Source organism: Petaurus breviceps, unplaced genomic scaffold (assembly GCF_028583685.1).
Source record: "Petaurus breviceps papuanus isolate PSGF00001 unplaced genomic scaffold, PetGlider_PUasm1.0 470, whole genome shotgun sequence".
Lineage (NCBI taxonomy): Eukaryota > Metazoa > Chordata > Mammalia > Diprotodontia > Petauridae > Petaurus > Petaurus breviceps.
Window position 1 is genome coordinate 2,481,603 of NW_027186350.1, and position 17,370 is coordinate 2,498,972.

At 39.3% G+C, this 17,370-nt stretch overlaps 1 protein-coding gene across 1 annotated transcript; it reads right to left on the minus strand.

Annotated features, from left to right (window-relative positions):
* Positions 1-5,472: 5,472 nt before the first annotated feature.
* Positions 5,473-16,343, minus strand: LOC138171931 (early activation antigen CD69-like). The gene is made up of 5 exons (XM_069101483.1): positions 16,195-16,343; positions 12,053-12,175; positions 11,278-11,501; positions 9,598-9,701; positions 5,473-7,993 (listed from the first exon to the last, which is right to left on the minus strand). Exons 1-5 carry the CDS (start codon positions 16,259-16,261, stop codon positions 7,882-7,884), a joined length of 630 nt encoding a protein of 209 aa, XP_068957584.1. The 5' UTR covers positions 16,262-16,343; the 3' UTR covers positions 5,473-7,881.
* Positions 16,344-17,370: the final 1,027 nt, after the last annotated feature.

Here is a 17,370-nt window from a genome sequence, read left to right on the forward strand (position 1 = left end):
ATGAAACACATGCCGCTCTCTGAGCTGCATCCAATCAGAGCTGCAGCAGTGAGCGCGTCATCCTGTTCTTCCCCAGTGATTTGCTTATTGAATAAAGGTACATTTTTTTGTTCACATTTACCTGTTTATTAAAACTGCTGTCAATGTTCATTAAAATAAGCCCTCCCCTGGAAATAAGCCCTCTGGTGTTTTTCTGTCCAAAAAAATAATAAGACAGTGTCTTATTATTGGGGAAACACGGTATGTATATATATATATATATACACACACATACATATTTCCATCTATCTATCTATCTATCTATCTATCTATCTATCTATCTATCTATCTATCATCTATCCTCTCCTCTCCCCTTACCTGAAGGTGTTCTGCCCATGGGAAGGTAAATTTTGATGGCCACAAGCTACCTAGTTGCCTTGGGGTTTACTGGCTGGATTTCTTTTTCAAGACCAAGCCTTAGACCCAATTTACTCTCTATCTCATGGATTGGACAACAGTAGGTCCCTAACCAATCCACTTAATGGTTATTTTTTGAGCCCTCCTGGCTCAGTGTGAATGCAAATAGCTAACTGTTTCTCTTTTGGTCAGCAACCCTGAGGGTCTTCCCCTTCCAGTTTGATTTTTTTTTTTATTAAAGGGGCCATCCCTTGACTCACTTCTAAAAGAGGCCTATTCACTAAATGGGATTGTTTCACTCAAAGTGAGAACCTAAAAAGACCTTAGCTTAAAAGGGCCAAGGCTCCCACTGCATTCTGTGCCATCTCCAGTCATCCTGATCAATATCTAACCAATGGACCCAGATGGCTCTGCAGGAGAAAGTGAGGCTGGTGACTGTCGCACAGCCCTCCTTCATTTAAATCAAAGTCAGTTGCAAGTCATCTTGATGGGGTGCTTGGGATCTATATTTATAATATCAGTTTGTAATATCAATTTGTAACATCAGGAATGATGGGGTGCTTGGGATCTATATTTGTAACATCAATTTGTAATACCACTTTGTAACATCAGTCTGTAAAACCAGTTTGTAAAATCATGACCCCCCTCCCCCCCAGCTTCAGAGTATTAACTCTGCCCAGCAACAACTCATGAATTGTTTATCTCGGCTTGGAACAGTGACAAGCTACACCTATCAATCCTTCACAAAAGTATCCATAAACATTCCAGCTTAGGCAACCATTATCTCCCCCTTGTATAGTATCCCGCTGCCCCCATGAATCCTTCGGTACCCTATCTCTAGGTTGACTCCTTGGATGCCTCAATGAATCCTTCAGGACCCTATCTCTGGGTTAACTCCTTAGCCTATTATCCATATACTGAGTCTCAGTTAGCCTTGGTTCCCAGACATCAATCTTGTCAAATATGACACTGATGGGTAGCAGATTGGGCACTTCTCAGTCAGGCCTTAACCTCTAGCTGACTTAGTGACGTTTCAGGCCTAAAAACCACACCTCCAGGTAGCCCCTCCTTGGGCTTTTCCCCAGTGAATCATGGGCAATACGCCTGCGCAGTTACATTAAAAGTGCATGTCTATTTAAACACTGGCCCCACCTTAACTCCTCCCTAATCCCACCCTTAATCACCTAGTTAGCATAATTGGCACAGGTTCTACTATGGATTACTCTATATAAACCTTAATTCTATCCCTTTGAGGTTGCAGGTCTCCTAAAGGACTCTTGCCCGCTGTACAGCCTAACAATAAACTTGCAGGTTCCCTAAGGATCCTTGCCCGCTGTAAAGCGTACAATAAACTTTTACAACTCTGACTCCAAGTCTGCTTGGACCTACTGAATTCTTTCAAGACTGAATCACAGGCTTTCTGGTCTTAAGTAAGATCATCCTGCTGAACCTATTAGCCATTCCTCATCAATCTCTCCATATCCCTGATGTCATGGTCCTCTTCAAGAATGAAGGACAAACCACAACCACAACATATATACATATGTGTGTGTATAGTTTTTATGAAAACAAAGTTCCTTTCCTACTACTTTTAGGTATCTACATGTTCATCGAAAACATCAGTGTTGGGTGGAACCAGGATGGTGGAGTAAAGGCAGGGATACCCCTGAGCTCTCCCCCCCAACCCCTCCAAATACCTTTAAAAATGACTCTAAACAAATTCTAGAGTAACAGAACCCACAAAAAGATGGAATGAAACAAATGTCCTGCCCAAGACAACTTGGAAGGTTGAAAGGAAAGGTTCGTTGCATCAGGGTGAGAGAGAAGCTCAGTCCATCACAGGCCACACCAGCACAAACTGGGCCCCAGCAAACCAGGAGCAGGCCTTGGGAGTCACTGAATCAATAGTGGCAGTAGGAATGACTACTTCCAGAGCTCTCAACCCACAGACAGTATGGGGGTCAAACAAGTGGTCAGAAGATTACAGGGGTCTTTTTGCTAGCACTGAGATAGGGCTGTGTTGCTTTGTCCATACTCAAGACTGGGTTGAAGTCCTGGGTGGAAGTCTTGGGATGAGGAGGATCGCCAGCACAGCAGAGCTTGGGGCAGCAATGGAGAGGATACCCTCCTTATGGTTCCGGGAGAGAAAAGAGTGCTTGTGGTTGCTCACAGGTCAAAGCACAGACCAGGCAGTAGTAAATACCTCTCCTTAGATCATACCACCTTGTGAAAACTGAGAATTTACAGGTCCCTATGATGGGGTACAGGCTCTGGAAAACACCTTGAACTCTGATTGAATCTTCCTACTTGATGAGGAATTTGCCTGAGGCCATAAGCCTTTCATTATCACTAGGCCCAAATCTCTGTTACTCTTAAACTAGCCTAGCCCTCCATTGTCCAGCTACTTCTCACCCTTGATCCTATCAAAATATCTATATTCAAATCTTTTACCCTTAAACTAGCCTAGCCCTCTAGTGTCTGTCATCTCCAGATAGCCTTCAGCTATTTCCTACCTTTAATCCCATCCTGGAGTCTGACCTCAGTTCCATCAAAGATCCTTCTTAGACTCCTCCACAAGACCCTCTCCAAACCCCTCTTCTAGACCACCCCGAAATCCTCCCACAATCTTTCTCCATGTAAGATCCATCTTGCCTCCATGAAGGTGCTGAGAGTAATCTAGTGCAGACTCAGTCTGTGTCAGATTATTGGGCTCTTTAAGAGTCTACCCATTATGGTGAATCTTTAATAAACTTGGTTTTACTTTGGCTGAGAGAAGGCTTGAATCAAACTCATTTGGTAGGACCTAGTGTTTTGGGGTCTCAAGCACCCCTAACCCTATACCTGAACACCTAGAGGTATCTCTGAAAAGAGTTGCACAAAACCCCTAACGCTTTAAAAATGAATGTTTAAAATGGTTTTTACATATAACTGAGGAAAAATAAAAATAAAATGCTAAAAAAATCACCAAAAAATAGTATTATTCTATATCCTTTGACAGCTGTCATAAATCTCCTTCTTTACACAAAAATAGCATGCTGGCTAATTTCGATTTTCTTCACCATTTTTCTGAGGGATGCACCATAACGTGTTCCATAGTTACCAACAGTTCTGACCTTCTGGGTACCTTTAGCCATGTTATCAATCATGGGGCTGGAGCTTGGAGAGGCTCCTTCATTGCTTCTTAATGATTTTCTAAGCAAGTGTCAGATCTATATGTATCATGATTTGGTCTCTTCTTTGTCAGAACCTTTTCCTTAATTCCCCTAATTTTTTTCTCTTGTTTTGTGATGATAGAATTTTGATTGCTATGTTAAATAATAGGAAAGAGAGGTAGCATCTTTGTTTCAACTCTAAACTTTTGGGAAAATTTTTCTCTATTAAAATGAACATTTTGTTCAGTTGTTTCTCAGTCATGTCCTACTCTTTTTAACCCCATTTGGGGTTCTCTTGGCAGAGATAGTGAAGTGGTTTGCCATTGCCTTCTCCAGCTCATTTTATAGATGAGGAAACTGAGGAAAACAGGGTTAAGCAACTTGGCCAGGGTAACATAGCTACTGAGTGTCTGGGATTGGATTTGAACTCAGGTCTTCCTGACTCTAGGCCAAACATTCTATCCTCTGTGCCACCTAGCTGCCCTGAAAAGTAATATTAGCTCTTGTTTTTTGATAAATGTTTATTATGTTGAGACATTCTAAACTTTATCATTTGTGAAAAATTTTTAAAGTTCTGTATTTTTAAAAGACTTTTCTGTATCCACTAGAGAAGGGTATGGCAAATATTCTTTATGTCTTCTATATCTGTGGTTATGGGTATATTACTTAAGGTGTCCAAGTCTATGGCAACTCTTGAGATCTAAGTTACAGAAAAGTTGTGTCCTGGGTTGGCAGAGAGAGTTCCCATGTTGATGAAATGAAAATCCCTTGATAGATTGATGTCTTTTCTGTATCTATTGATATAGTCCTGTGTTTTTGACTGATTTTGCTATTTTTGTGATTATTTATACTAATTGTCTTCTTAATCACAGCCATCCTTTTGATTCTGCTATAAATACAATTTGGTAAAACTGAATAATTGTTGAATATATTGCTGAAGTGTCTACACTATTTGGTAGGGGGCATCAGTATTTATTTTCAATGATGCAACATGGAATTATGGGAAGAATAGTAGAATATGGTAGAATAATGAATTTGAAAGACCTACATTCAATTCCTTTCTGATACATTCTGTCTGTGTGACCCCACCCCCCCAACTCCCACCCCAAAGCATGTCATTTATCTTTTATCATAAAGTGTTTCCCCAGGCAAATTCCTAAAACTGCATGTTCCCGAATATTTGCTAATCTGTTTGGATTATTTCTTCATTGAAAGTTCCCTATATTTATTTATTTGCTTTCTGGAGTGGGGAAGGCTGGGCAATTGGGATTAAGTGACTTGCCCAAGGTCACACAGCTAGCAAGTGTTAAGTGTCTGAGGCTGCATTTGAACCCAAGTCCTCCTGACTCCAGAGTCGGTGCTCTATTCACTGCGCCACCTAGCCACCCCCAAGTTCCTTATATTTATAAAAAAAAAATAAATGAAAAATAAAATGAAAAAAAATTTCTAAAAAAAACCTCAGGCTTTTTCTAACCTACATCATCCATGGATGATAGTGTTGTTCAGGGTATGAATAATCAGTAGGAATGATATGACTATTTCTGATATTGGGGCTTATTATAACCCATCCAGCCTTGTCTCCTGTGTGATTCCTATCCATATCGGTGCTTAATAATAAGATGTCCGCTTCTCAGCTGCTAAGGCCTTCCCCTCTGAGATTTACCTTTTATCTACTCTGTGTACCTTGTATATCCCTAATTGTTTACACATTGTCTCCTCTATTAGAATGTGAGTGAACATCTTAATAGCTAAATTAATGAACTCACAAGTTGATATGAGGATAAAATGAGATAATACATGAAAGCATTTTGAAAAGATAGTATACCCTATGAATATAAGGGGATGTAATTGATAGAATTTTCTGCTTGATAGAAATCCAGGTAAACGATGGTTTACAATAATACGAAGAGTCAGAATCAATTCATTTTTAGTAGTTTCCTTTTATTTTCTAAAGACTGTTTAATACTGACATTTAACTGACATTTAACAAACACTTTGTTTAGAGACAAAAAAAAGATCCACATGTAGTATTGCACATAGAAGCATTGATCTGAGCAGGCCATATGTATCATCAACTGATTTCTCTTTAAACAATCAGTTTTTCTTTACTATCAGTTTACAAATAGCCATGTCATATATTGCACATTTTCAGCATGGTTACCTATTTTAAATACAACACATTCCATATGTGTCTCTTGTTCCCTATCTCTGCACAATGCTATAAATAAGAGCCTAGCTATCAAAGGAAAAAGATTATATGGATTTTTCAGCAAAATTGAAGTTTCATATAAATGAGACCACTGATTCATTTTAAGATTTGAGTAAAGAAAACAAACCCATCAATATTTAACAAAAATATAGCAATTAGAGATTAGAATGATGTTGCAAGTCAATTGCCCCTCAGTCTACTGATGGACTTTGAGAAACAGAAACAAAAAGAGACAGACAGACACATTGAGAGAGACCTTGAGAAACACAGATAAATCTTTTTAAGCTTAACATTGTATTTATCGGTAAGAAAAAAATTTAAAAAAACAAATGTTTTTAGAGAGTCAGGTGCAAACTGCATTTGAACCCAGTGTCTTTGTTATGAGATACAATTTTTTTTGGGGGGGGGAGAAGGTGAGAGGGGATGGCAATTACCAGCTGTTCACATGTTTACATTCAGGCTATGTTCACATAGAAATTCCTTTTTGTGCAATGTTACTAAGTGGTCAGCAAATAATAAATAATTTTGAATTCAGTCTCCATCCTGTTTTAGAATATTATACTTAACAAAGGCACTACAGAAACATAAAGTGCATAGGCTCATAGATTTAAAGGGACCTTAGAGGTTTTCTAATCTAACTCCCTCATTTTACAGATGAGGAAACTCAGACTGAGAAGTGAAGTGACTTGCCCAAGGTCACATAGTTAATTAATATCAGAGACAGGATGTGAATTCAGGTCTTTGTGAAAATGCCCAACACTCCATCCAAGTTCCATCTGGAATTTTTTTTCATAAGTTACTCTTCCTCCTTAGGAGTGATGCTTGATTAATATGACTATAAGATTTTCTGGATCACAGAAAGTTTAGTCTATGCTTCTTCATTACAGAGTTTCTGAAGATACTCCATTTCTTTCTTGGGGAATAAATGTTGAGATGATACCCTGTATTTAATAGAAATTATGTAAGGTATATAGAAACATGTAAGGTCTTTGAAAGGCAGCCTTCATCCTAGTCCCTCAGAACTAAAGAAGGAAAAGGTCTATTAAATACTTTCCAGGTCATGACTTTTTTGTTGTTGTTTTTTTTCTTCTGAAGTTTCTAAGATTTAATATCTAAAGCTTGTTGTCTTCTAAGTGTTTCTTCACCAGTTACCAGATGGACAGAAAGTGTGTATTGTATTAATTTATTTTTCAAAGAATTGGGCACATGATGTCAGTGTCCTTATTTTATCTTTGGTTTAGGGAGAGAAAACTATTTAGAGGTTAATCTCCCCCAAAACTAGGACCACTTTGAAAATAGTCACCATTTAGTTCTCCATTTCCATTGCAAATACTTCCAAATCCATTATCCATCAGATTCCCCTTCAAAATTACTTCCTGGATTTGATCCAAACTTTCTATTACCACAGAAATCTCCCAAACCAAAATCTCCTCATCTTCTTCTCCTAGAACTTTGGACATGAACTGGATTCATCCTGGTCCTGTAAGAGGTTTGTACTGCTGCCTGAGAATCCATCCACTGTATTAATTTTCTCTAGGCATGGGCTCTGGGCCTGGGGTAGCTGCTCGAAATCTTTGCAGGAGAAATTTTCCAAGGTGTTTGTGTGCATTTATTAGAACATGTATATGTTTCCCCTTTAGCATTTTGGTAGCACTTAGGCCTTATAGCAAGCTGTTGCTAAAGTGGTTGAATTTTTTCATCTTCTTACTCCCCTTCTTCCTTAATTTGCTCTATTGCATTCAGCAGGTGCTCATTCATATAGATATCTGGTCATCATCCTCTGGTTCTTGATCTGATGGTGATGCTGGCTTGTAATGAGTCATCTCCATCCTTAGACATTTCCGCTTAAGCTGCTGGGCTTTTATAGCAGAGCTGTCTTTGACGATGTCCTAGAGAGTCATCTCATCAAGCATCGTAGTGTGCTCAGGTATATCTACCAATATCAGGAAACTTGGTAAAGACTGGTCCTTCTAGGGCTTTCCAGATGACTCAAGAGATTTCCCGAGTCTCTTATGAATGGAGAAGAGAATGGATGTCTTTAAGAAGAAAGTCTTACATGGGGTAAGCAAACCCCCTGGGAGACTGGTCTCATTGAGTTTCAGGTACCTCCCCAAGTATGTGCTGTCAGTGTTTGGCAGGTTTGCTACAGATCCAGTGTAGTTCTTTCTGGCATTCAGTGCTGCTGACCTCAGTATTTCTCAGGCATGCACAGTTCTCTGATCCTGTGGAGCTGAACCTATGGTGGATGAAAGAAGACCAAAATTAATGTCACTGGAAGAGAGAGCTTTATGGCAACAGAGGCGTTTCCAAAGCAAACTATTGATCGGAGCAGTCAGGCCATTGAGGACGATGAGGAGAGGCCTATAGATCCCTTTGAGGCAGTTAGGTGGTACAATGTATGGATCACTGGGCCTAGAAGTAAGAAGTCTTGAGCTAAAATCCAGCCTTAGGCACTTATTAGGTGTGCAATCCTCGACTAGTCACTGAAACTCTGCCTCAATTTCCTCAATTATAAAATGGGGACAATAACAGTATCTACCTCCCAGGGTTGTTGTGAGGATCAGATGAGATAATATGTGTGAAGTGTGTTAAGCACAGTGCTTAGCACATAGTGGGTGCCATATAAATGCTTATTCCCTTCCCCTGCCCTTGAAGAAAAGACATAGAAATTAATCTCAAGTATTGAATTGGTCTATCTGACATAACAGATGGAGATTTTAATTTCTCATCATTCAAACTAACTTATGAAAGATCTCTAAAAATGTTGAATTTCTCTTTGCTAAAGGAACCAATTCAACCACATTTTCCAAGGTCAGTGTCACCAGTCACTCAGGGTCAGAACCTTGGAATCATTCTTAGCTCCTCTCTTTCTGTCTCCTCATTCCCCAAGTTTTGTCTATTCTACTGCCATAGCAACTTTCATATGTCTGGTGGTTCTCTCCGTCCACACATATGGGAGTCTATTTTAAATCCTTATAGACTCTTTGTTCAGTCTTTTTCTAGTTGTGTCTGACCCTCCATGACCTCATTTGGGGTTTTCTTGGCAAACATACTGGAGTGGTTTGTCCTTTCCTTCTCTAACTCATTTTACAGATGAGAAAGTTAAGTAAGATGAGTAAGGTTAAATAATTTGCCCAGGGTCACAGAGCTAGGAAGTGTCTGAGGCCAGATTTGAACTCAAGAAGATGAGTCTTCCAGACTCCAGACTGACACTCCCATATTGAGGGGATGGAGGTAAGTCCCAATAGCTTGAGTAATCAAGAAAGACCTTTTGTAGGAACTGACATTTGAATTCATCTTTGGAGACTGATAGGGGTTCTAAGGAAGAAAATTTCTAGTCATGGGAAAAGACCTATACAAAGACACAGATGTAGAAGGTGGATAATCCCTTCCCCTCTTTGAGCCTCAGTTGCCCCTTTCAGTTCTAAAAATTTATGTTATAAGGTCTTAGATCCTCTAGGTGGTGCCATAGTGCACAGAGCACTGACTCTAGAGTCAGGAGGACCTTAGTTAAAATATGGCCTCAGATACTTACTACATGTGTGACCCTGGGCAAGTCACTTAACCCTGATTGCCTCCCTGCCTCCCTACTCTCCTAACCCCCTCCCCTCCCAAATCTCAGATCTAGAGCTAGTAGAGACCATAGAGGATACATGATTCAATCGTCTCATTTCATAGAACAGGGGATGTTGACACGGAATGGAATAGCTTCATTTTTTTTTTTTTAAGAAATCGTAATCTTATTCAGAATAATGCTTTGGAAAAGAAAAAGGAAATGGTTCCCCACTTATTCCTCTGAGCCCCAGCAATGAGAGAATGAATTTCCATATCCAAACTCACCAGCCACTGAATTTTTTGCCATTTGTCCATCGCCATGCCTGGCCTGTTTCATTTCTCAGTCCAATCCAGTGCTCAACATTACCCGCATATCGTTTGAGAAAAATCTTGAAGAAAGCAAATGGGAAGCTATTGTCATATCCTTCATTCTCTAAGTAAGTGCATAATTGAGAAGTTGATTGATTTCATATGAAATCTTCCATCCCAGACATTGGAGTTATCTTTTCAATGTATATTGTGAACCCAAGGTGTTCACACCTTGCAATCATGATAATGACAAGGAGAAGTTAATTCTTATTTGGAGTCCATAACATTGAGCTATCTACAAAGATTCAACTAGTCTAACAGAAGTTAATAACATTTTCTGACTGGCCACTGCATGCTGACCTGCTCTTCATAAGCCCAGAACACCACCAGTACTTCGAAATTAGGAACACTAAGGTGCTGGTCAAATTATGAAGACAGCAAAGAAGTCTCTGGTGTGTTCAGATGTGTGTTCCTATCCTGGCTTCTTTCCCAATTCCTTCCAAGGTTTTGTGGTGCTCCTCATAAACCATACCTTAATCTTTCCTTGCTCAGTCTTTATCTATCAAAAACTCTTAAATTTTTTCTTCACACTAAAATGCAAATGGCTAATATATAACTTTAAGTGTTACCCTTCCATGTTTTTTGACAAGGATCAAAGAACTAGGCTAAAAGAATGAAACCTCAGTCAAAATGGCAGGTGGAAGAAATTGTAATTTAAGGGGGGGGAGGGTTAATATAATTACCAATAGACCAGTAGCTTAAGCCTAGCTCTTGTCCCTTGGCATGTAGGACAAATGTTAAGCAGCTAGAGAATTCTGCAAAGGGCACTAGATCTGTGTTAAAAGGACCTGCACCTGAATCTCAGCTACCAATTAGGAGCTATGAAAACAGTAACAAGTCACTTTTCCACTCTGGGCCTCAATTTCTCCATCTGTAAAATGATGGACTTGTCTGAGATAATCTCTAAAGCCCTTTCAGCTCTAAGTATCCTCTGATGATTCAGGGCCTGGGATGCAGGACCTCCTCCTTCTGCCACTTAGAATCCTTCGTTTTCCCTCAAAGCTTAGTCAGACAGCATCTCGTCTCCGGGGTGAGACTTTTCCTGATATTCTTCACCATTAATGCCACTTCCCTTAAATTGCATTGTCAGCACTCTGTTATGGATTTTGCATATTGCTTGCACATGTGCATGTTGAATGGTCCATGTGCTCTCCCCCTATAAAATGTAAGTTCCTTGAGGGCAGGCATGATTTCAAATTGTGTTTTTGTATTCTCTAATGCCTAGTGCAGTCCCTGGTATACAGCAGGCACTTAATAAATACTTGTAGAAGGATCAATTAAAAGCCCATATCCCAGTGTTTTACTCAACCTTGTGTGTTCTTATGATTCAGTTTCCTGGTAAATGACATAATCAGTCAACCAGGATTTATTATGAGCCAAGCACTGTTCTATAACTAGGATTACAAAAAAGGCAAAAATTAAAAAAAAAAAAACAGTCCTGGCTTTCACGTAGCCTACAGTCTAATGGTGAAACAACATTAAAACAAAATGCCAAATCTTCCTTCATAGGGAAGCCATGAGTATCTACAAATTTGAATGATTTTTTTAAACCCCCTAACATTTAAAAATACCTGTTTTTATATAGAAAAGTCTTACCAGGTCTTCCTCAGAGTCAATCTGAGCAAGAGTTGAATCATGGGAAGAGCAGGCATTTTGGCTAGTGGACCAGCTCCCTGTAGTGTTGGAAAAGATGTAACATTTGCCTAGGTATCCAATCCAGGAATCAGGGCATGAGGAAACAGGAGGACCCAAGGACATTGATGTCATCAACGGAGACGTATTTTCACTGACATATTTTCCAGGACAGTTATATTGGCCCACTGCAAATAAAACCATTCAGTATTTTAACAATGATAACATACAGCTCTATGGAACCATATGGCCTATGTGCTGTGCTAAGTAATACAAGGAGGAGCAGGATTGATGAGAGTGTTCCGCTGCAGGACCCAAGGGCAAATAATCCTCTATCCAGCGGCATAAGGATTGTTATTCCCTTTTGACCTCAAAATAATGTTCATTCTAGAGTCAGATGGGGTATTCTGTGTAGTGTCTTTGACCAAAGATGCCAGGTAGTAAAGGGGAAAAAGGGAAAGGTTGAGCATATAGTTTGTTCCAACACAAAATAGCCTGGTCACCATGTCTCTCTCTGCTACAGTATAATTTTCTTGAGTGCAGAGAATATCTTTTTTTTATATTCATATCCCCAAAATTTAGTACAGTTGCTCGACATGAAATTAATGTACCCTTAATAAAAATCTTTAATAATCCATTCATTGATTCACCCAAACAACCCATTCCTCAACCATTCTGGATAACTAGGAAGTTGCTGTAGGAAAGGGGCTATAACTGAATCCAAAAAGTGCTCACCCACCTGACAAGGCAATTATTGTGATCACCAAAGAAACAATAATGACGACAGTGAGAACAGCACATGGAACAGGAACTTGTAGGGAGCCATCTGACTCAGGGGTCATCATGGAATTTCTGGTCTGGTCTGAAAAAAAGGAAATCAATGATCAGCCAGGTCATGGAAGCAATGGATATTTTGGGCATCTATCTACAAGCCATTGATAAACAAACATGCTTCCCTTGACTCCTAGCTAATTTACTTACCTGTCTTTTGGTGTCTGCGATTGAGAAGGTTCTTAAAAAAAAGGCATTTGGACAAAAATAAAGGGAGTCAGACAAGACTTAATTTAGTATTCATGCTCTGGGTTCATAAACTCTAGGTTTAGAAAAAGATTAGATTAGCTATATATATTTTTTATTCTTTTGGTAGAGACAGAGGAATGTCTCTTTAAAACCCAAATCTACAAAGAAGACTTCAGTGGTCGTTTTTTAAATGTGCTAGGTGTAATGGGAATGCAGATTTGGAAGATCTTCCCTGCCCCTAGGCTAAAGTGCACCTGAAGCCTGGGGTGGGAGGCTTGTTTTTCAGTAGATACTTTTTGATTGGCCAGTGGGTCAATAAGGTTGTTACATTCTCTGAGCCAGGAGAAGGCTATATAAGCCCTGATGTGTAGCTTTGTTTTGGGACTCACTTTGAGAAGTATTCTGTGATTTGATCTGAATTCTGGGAAGCCGTTGTTGAGAGTCCCCCGGCTTTGAAAAACCCAGAATGTGGAAACCCAGATGTTGACTGGGTATGGATGTAATGGTTGGACAGTTTGGAAATCTGTCTACTTGATCTGTTTCTGTCTTGATAATTCTGCCTGTATACTTTGAAGTTCGGGGTGCTGACCTTTTCCCCTGAACAAGGTAAACGGTATATGTCTGACTGATTAAAGTAAGCTTGTTAACCCATTTTGAGTTGCTTTCCTTTAACAAAGCAGATCCAAGAACCTGTATGGGCAGCAAACCCTGAGGACGTGCTTGGGGTGCTTGCTGCTACACTAGGGTCCATACCATTGAGCTGTTTACTACAATGAACAGCACAAAGGATCAACTAGTCTAATGGAATTTAATAATATTTTCTGACTGGTCATCATACTCTAAACCCTATTGCATTCAAGCAACTCTAAATAAAGAAAGTGTTCCCATTTTTTTTAAATAGGTGAGACACTGAAAAGAAGTCTCCAAAATGGGAAAAAAAATTCCTTTTTACTAATAATGTTTTAAAACAATACTTATATGGCACTTCAGCATTTATATAGCATTTTTTTTCACAATAATTGCTCCATGAAGTGATTATCCTGAATTTATAACTGAGGAAATTGAGGCTCAGAGAGGCTCACCTGCCTATAATTACACAAGTGCTAAGTATCAGAACCAGGATTTGAACCTGAGTAGTCTTACTTTAAATCCATGACTTTCTCCCACTACCCCCCTTCAATACCAGTGCTCTTTCTTTCTATAATAAAACTAGAGTAGTCCACTTGATGTCAAAATAAAACGAAGAAGCAGCCCTCCAAACATGGTGGGTGGAGCTGGCATGGATGAACCATAATCTGCATCTTTGGAAGGAGCTTCCAAATGAATAGGATCACAGATGCGTTTGGGTATTGGAGTACACCTGAATTCACTTATCTCTGTGCTAGCATGGCTCCCATTTGATGTAAGTCTTTTCAGGGCAGGGACTATTTTGGTGGTTTATTTGATAGTTTGTTTTGGCTTATCCCCAGTACCTTGCTTAAGGAGGCACATAATCAATTATTAAAATTCTTATTATTTAAAAATAAAGTGTTATAAATTATAAAGCAGGCACTTAATAAATGCTTGCTGAATTAAGTTGAAGTGAGTTTTACCCCTGCAGATGACTTTTGTAACTGAAAACCACAAGTCAGTAGGCAACATTGCTGGGTCCACAGTGTTTTTTTCAGTGATGGTTTTTATTTAGTGTTGTTTTCCCCCTCATTTATTACAGTTTTGAAATGCATCTTCCTCAATGTTCAGCTTTAAGCATGGATGAGCATTAATTGTTGTTTCCTTAGGGTGTATTTATTTGCTTTTTCCATTTTACCCATACATAGGTGGAAAAATACATCCAACATTTGTACAGTACCTTTTGGTTTCCATAGGACCTTTTTAATAATTATCTTATTTAATCCTCAAAAGAATCCTGTGAATTTGGCTGTGTAGGTATTATTATTCTCACTCTACAGGATTGCTGTCACTTCCACCCTGTGTAATTCTATCTTCTCTTAGCCTTTCTAGGCTAATATTTCTTTCCCTTTCTATAAGGGCTGCATCATGGAAGCAGCTCTCAGATTGTACATTAGCAAGTTCAGAGTTCCTTTTGGGTTGGTTTCAGTTCTCACCATCTGATAACCACTGACATTGCTGCATCTCTAACCACATTGTCAGACTAGGTTTCATAGCACGTCTTCAATTGACCACTTGAATACTTCCCCTCGTCCCCCAACTCTTTCCAAACTGTATCAGTTCAGCTGCAGGAACTGTGAATGAGCAAAAGATCAAAGTGACAGGGAGCGCATCACTGATCTTATCATAAGCTACGTGGTTCAGGCTTGAGCTGCTTTGACCCACAGTTCAGCTCACATCACAGGTGAATTCCCACTACCCCCAACATCATTTCTGAGAACCTTTCAGAAATTTTCTAAAGGTCCTTTCCGGAACAGAAGTAAAAAAAAAAAAAAAAACCCCCCCCCCCCCACACACACACACATAATTTCTATAAAATCCCCCAAGAATGATGTCCAATTGTCCAGATCAACTAGGAAGCCCAAAACAGCTGGAGACAGGGACTATGGATTCACCGGGCAACTGACTGAGTTCAGGACATTTTGAGTTCCTGAGCTGGCCCCCACATAGTTCCCCTTCCCTGAACCTAGGCATCTCTTTCTTTATAATTTGCTGCTCAGTTGGGGTTAAAAAAGGTGGACCTGCTTCACTGAAACGGTGATATGACTTACAGGAATAACTTGGTTTTGATTGGTGGTCTTCAGTCAATCAAAGCCTGATTGTTCAGTGGCCAGAAATGCCCTTACACAACATGATAGTTTGATATTTGAAGACTCAATAATTTTGTCAGTTTTACCCTTCCTACAGTAGACTGTAACTGAATAGTTTTTAGATATGGTAGCACTCTTGTTTCCAATTTCCTAAGTTCCTCTTGGGTATGATGGAAGGAAGGAGGGAAGAGGAGTGAGAGCTTTAAGAATATGGATGAAAATAACAAAACCCTAAAGGAATGGAAGTTTCAGAAAGAGAACAGTCTGGGAAAGAAAAGGTTAGAAATAAAAGAAGTAGATATGGAGAAAATAAGACAATGAGGAAGAAGGAAAAGCTGTGAATTCAAATGTTTTCAGTGAGAGGATGAATGGGAAAAAAACAGATGTATCATGTAGAAATAGATGCTGATGATGAAGAAGAACATGAAACTCAAAACTATTAGGAGGTACCAATAAGAAGGTACCAATTCAGAGAATTCTTTCCTGTCATTTTTCCTGCAAATTGCATTTACTTGTGTGATTATGCAAGGCAGCGTTCCTGTTCATCTCTTGTCTTGGAAGCAGATAGAGGAAGCTGGTAGAGGATAGGACCCCTGAAAAGGCAGAAAAAATGAAGAGAGCTACTCAAAAGTGTAGGTGATAGTAAGGAAAAAAGAAATAGTACCCAAAGAGATAAGAAGCATCAGATCTCCTAAAATGATAATCTGGGCTGGGCAGGTAGAAGTATCAGGAGAAATTATGGGGGTAGGGGGGAGGAGGAATATAGTAAGGGAAACCAAACAATCAATTAACCAAGGTAATTTGAGTTGAGACCATAAAAACATTCTTGAGAATATCTACCTTTCTAGAACTTTCTCACATCTCAGACACTTTCACAGATGTAAACCTTCCAAAGCCTGCCTATATCCCTCTGACCGAAGAGGTCTGGACCCAGGGTTAAAATACACATTGATGATGGCAGTGGAGGCAGGAGAAGACAACTGTCATTTTCCCAATTGAGTTAATGTCATTATGTATACAAATCTATCTGCATTCTTTTCTTGTTCATTCCTATAATTTCTATTTAAAAGATTTTAGTTAAAAAGATAAAAATCCAGCTTACTTTGATCTCCTCTCTCCATGTGCAATGGACTGTTTTCTTTTCCAGAAAGTTCTTCTCTTGTTTGCATCTTTCTTGTTCACAGTCTCTTGACAGATCCTAAGTGTAGCGTTTGCTGGGGTTCTTTGCCTGTGTTGATACCCAGAACAGAAACAGTCACTTATATTCAGCTGTATTATCTCCGCCCCCTTTTTCATTTCCTCCTTCCCCAATTCATCTTTAATTTATGGTTCAGTGGCCCAGACACTGTTCATATTGTACAGTGAGGGTGTGGTTTTCCTTTTAAGTCTGAACCCTTCTTCCTCATAGCTGTAAGTATGACATGAGGGGCTTGAAAACAGACCCATGTTTTTAATGGGTCAGATCAAAACAAACTTCCAAGAGCTGGGAAGAAAGATAGGTAGGAGACAATAGAGCTCGGCCGATTTGGGATAAGTGGTTGCACATGTTACATATGAGTTTTGACCACACAATCCATCCTCTTCCTCTCTGTGTGCCTCACTTTTCCAATCTGTAAAAATTAAGAGAACTCTTTATGTATGTATGATGCTCTTCTTTGAAGAGATTCAAAACAAGTTTGTTGAACTCTGGATTAATAGTTTGAATCTAGGGAAGGTCTTAATTAAGATACAAATAGTTTTCCTAGGAGAGGGAGTAATTTAACTTACTATCATTCAGTGACCCATTAGCATGAGGTAGTTGTCAGATTAGCCTACTGTCATAATTGTATTTCATATCCTGGCTTCAGATTAGCTAACTATCACCTGACGGACCTGAGTGAATAGAGCAAAGAATAAGCAACTTTATGAGGAGTAAGGAGGTGGACACAGCATAGAGTGCTAAGGTAAGAAGAAGGCAAAGGTGACTCCGAGGACATTTATTGAACACCTGCTGTGTGTAAGCCATCCTTTGTGCATTTGTATTCTACAATGTGAATAGAAGTGGTGTCTTACTCTACTTTATAATGGTGTTCCTGAAAAATATAATTGAATTAGTTGGTAATACGATACTTTTTCTCCCCCATCCAGAAGTCATTTTTCTTACTGACTATAAGATTTGACCTCCACTCCTCTTACCAAAGAGATTGTAAGATCCTTGAGGATAGAGACTGTCACTAAAAAAAAAATGTATCCCCAGGGCCCTACACACAATAGGTAAGTAATAAATGTTCATTGAACA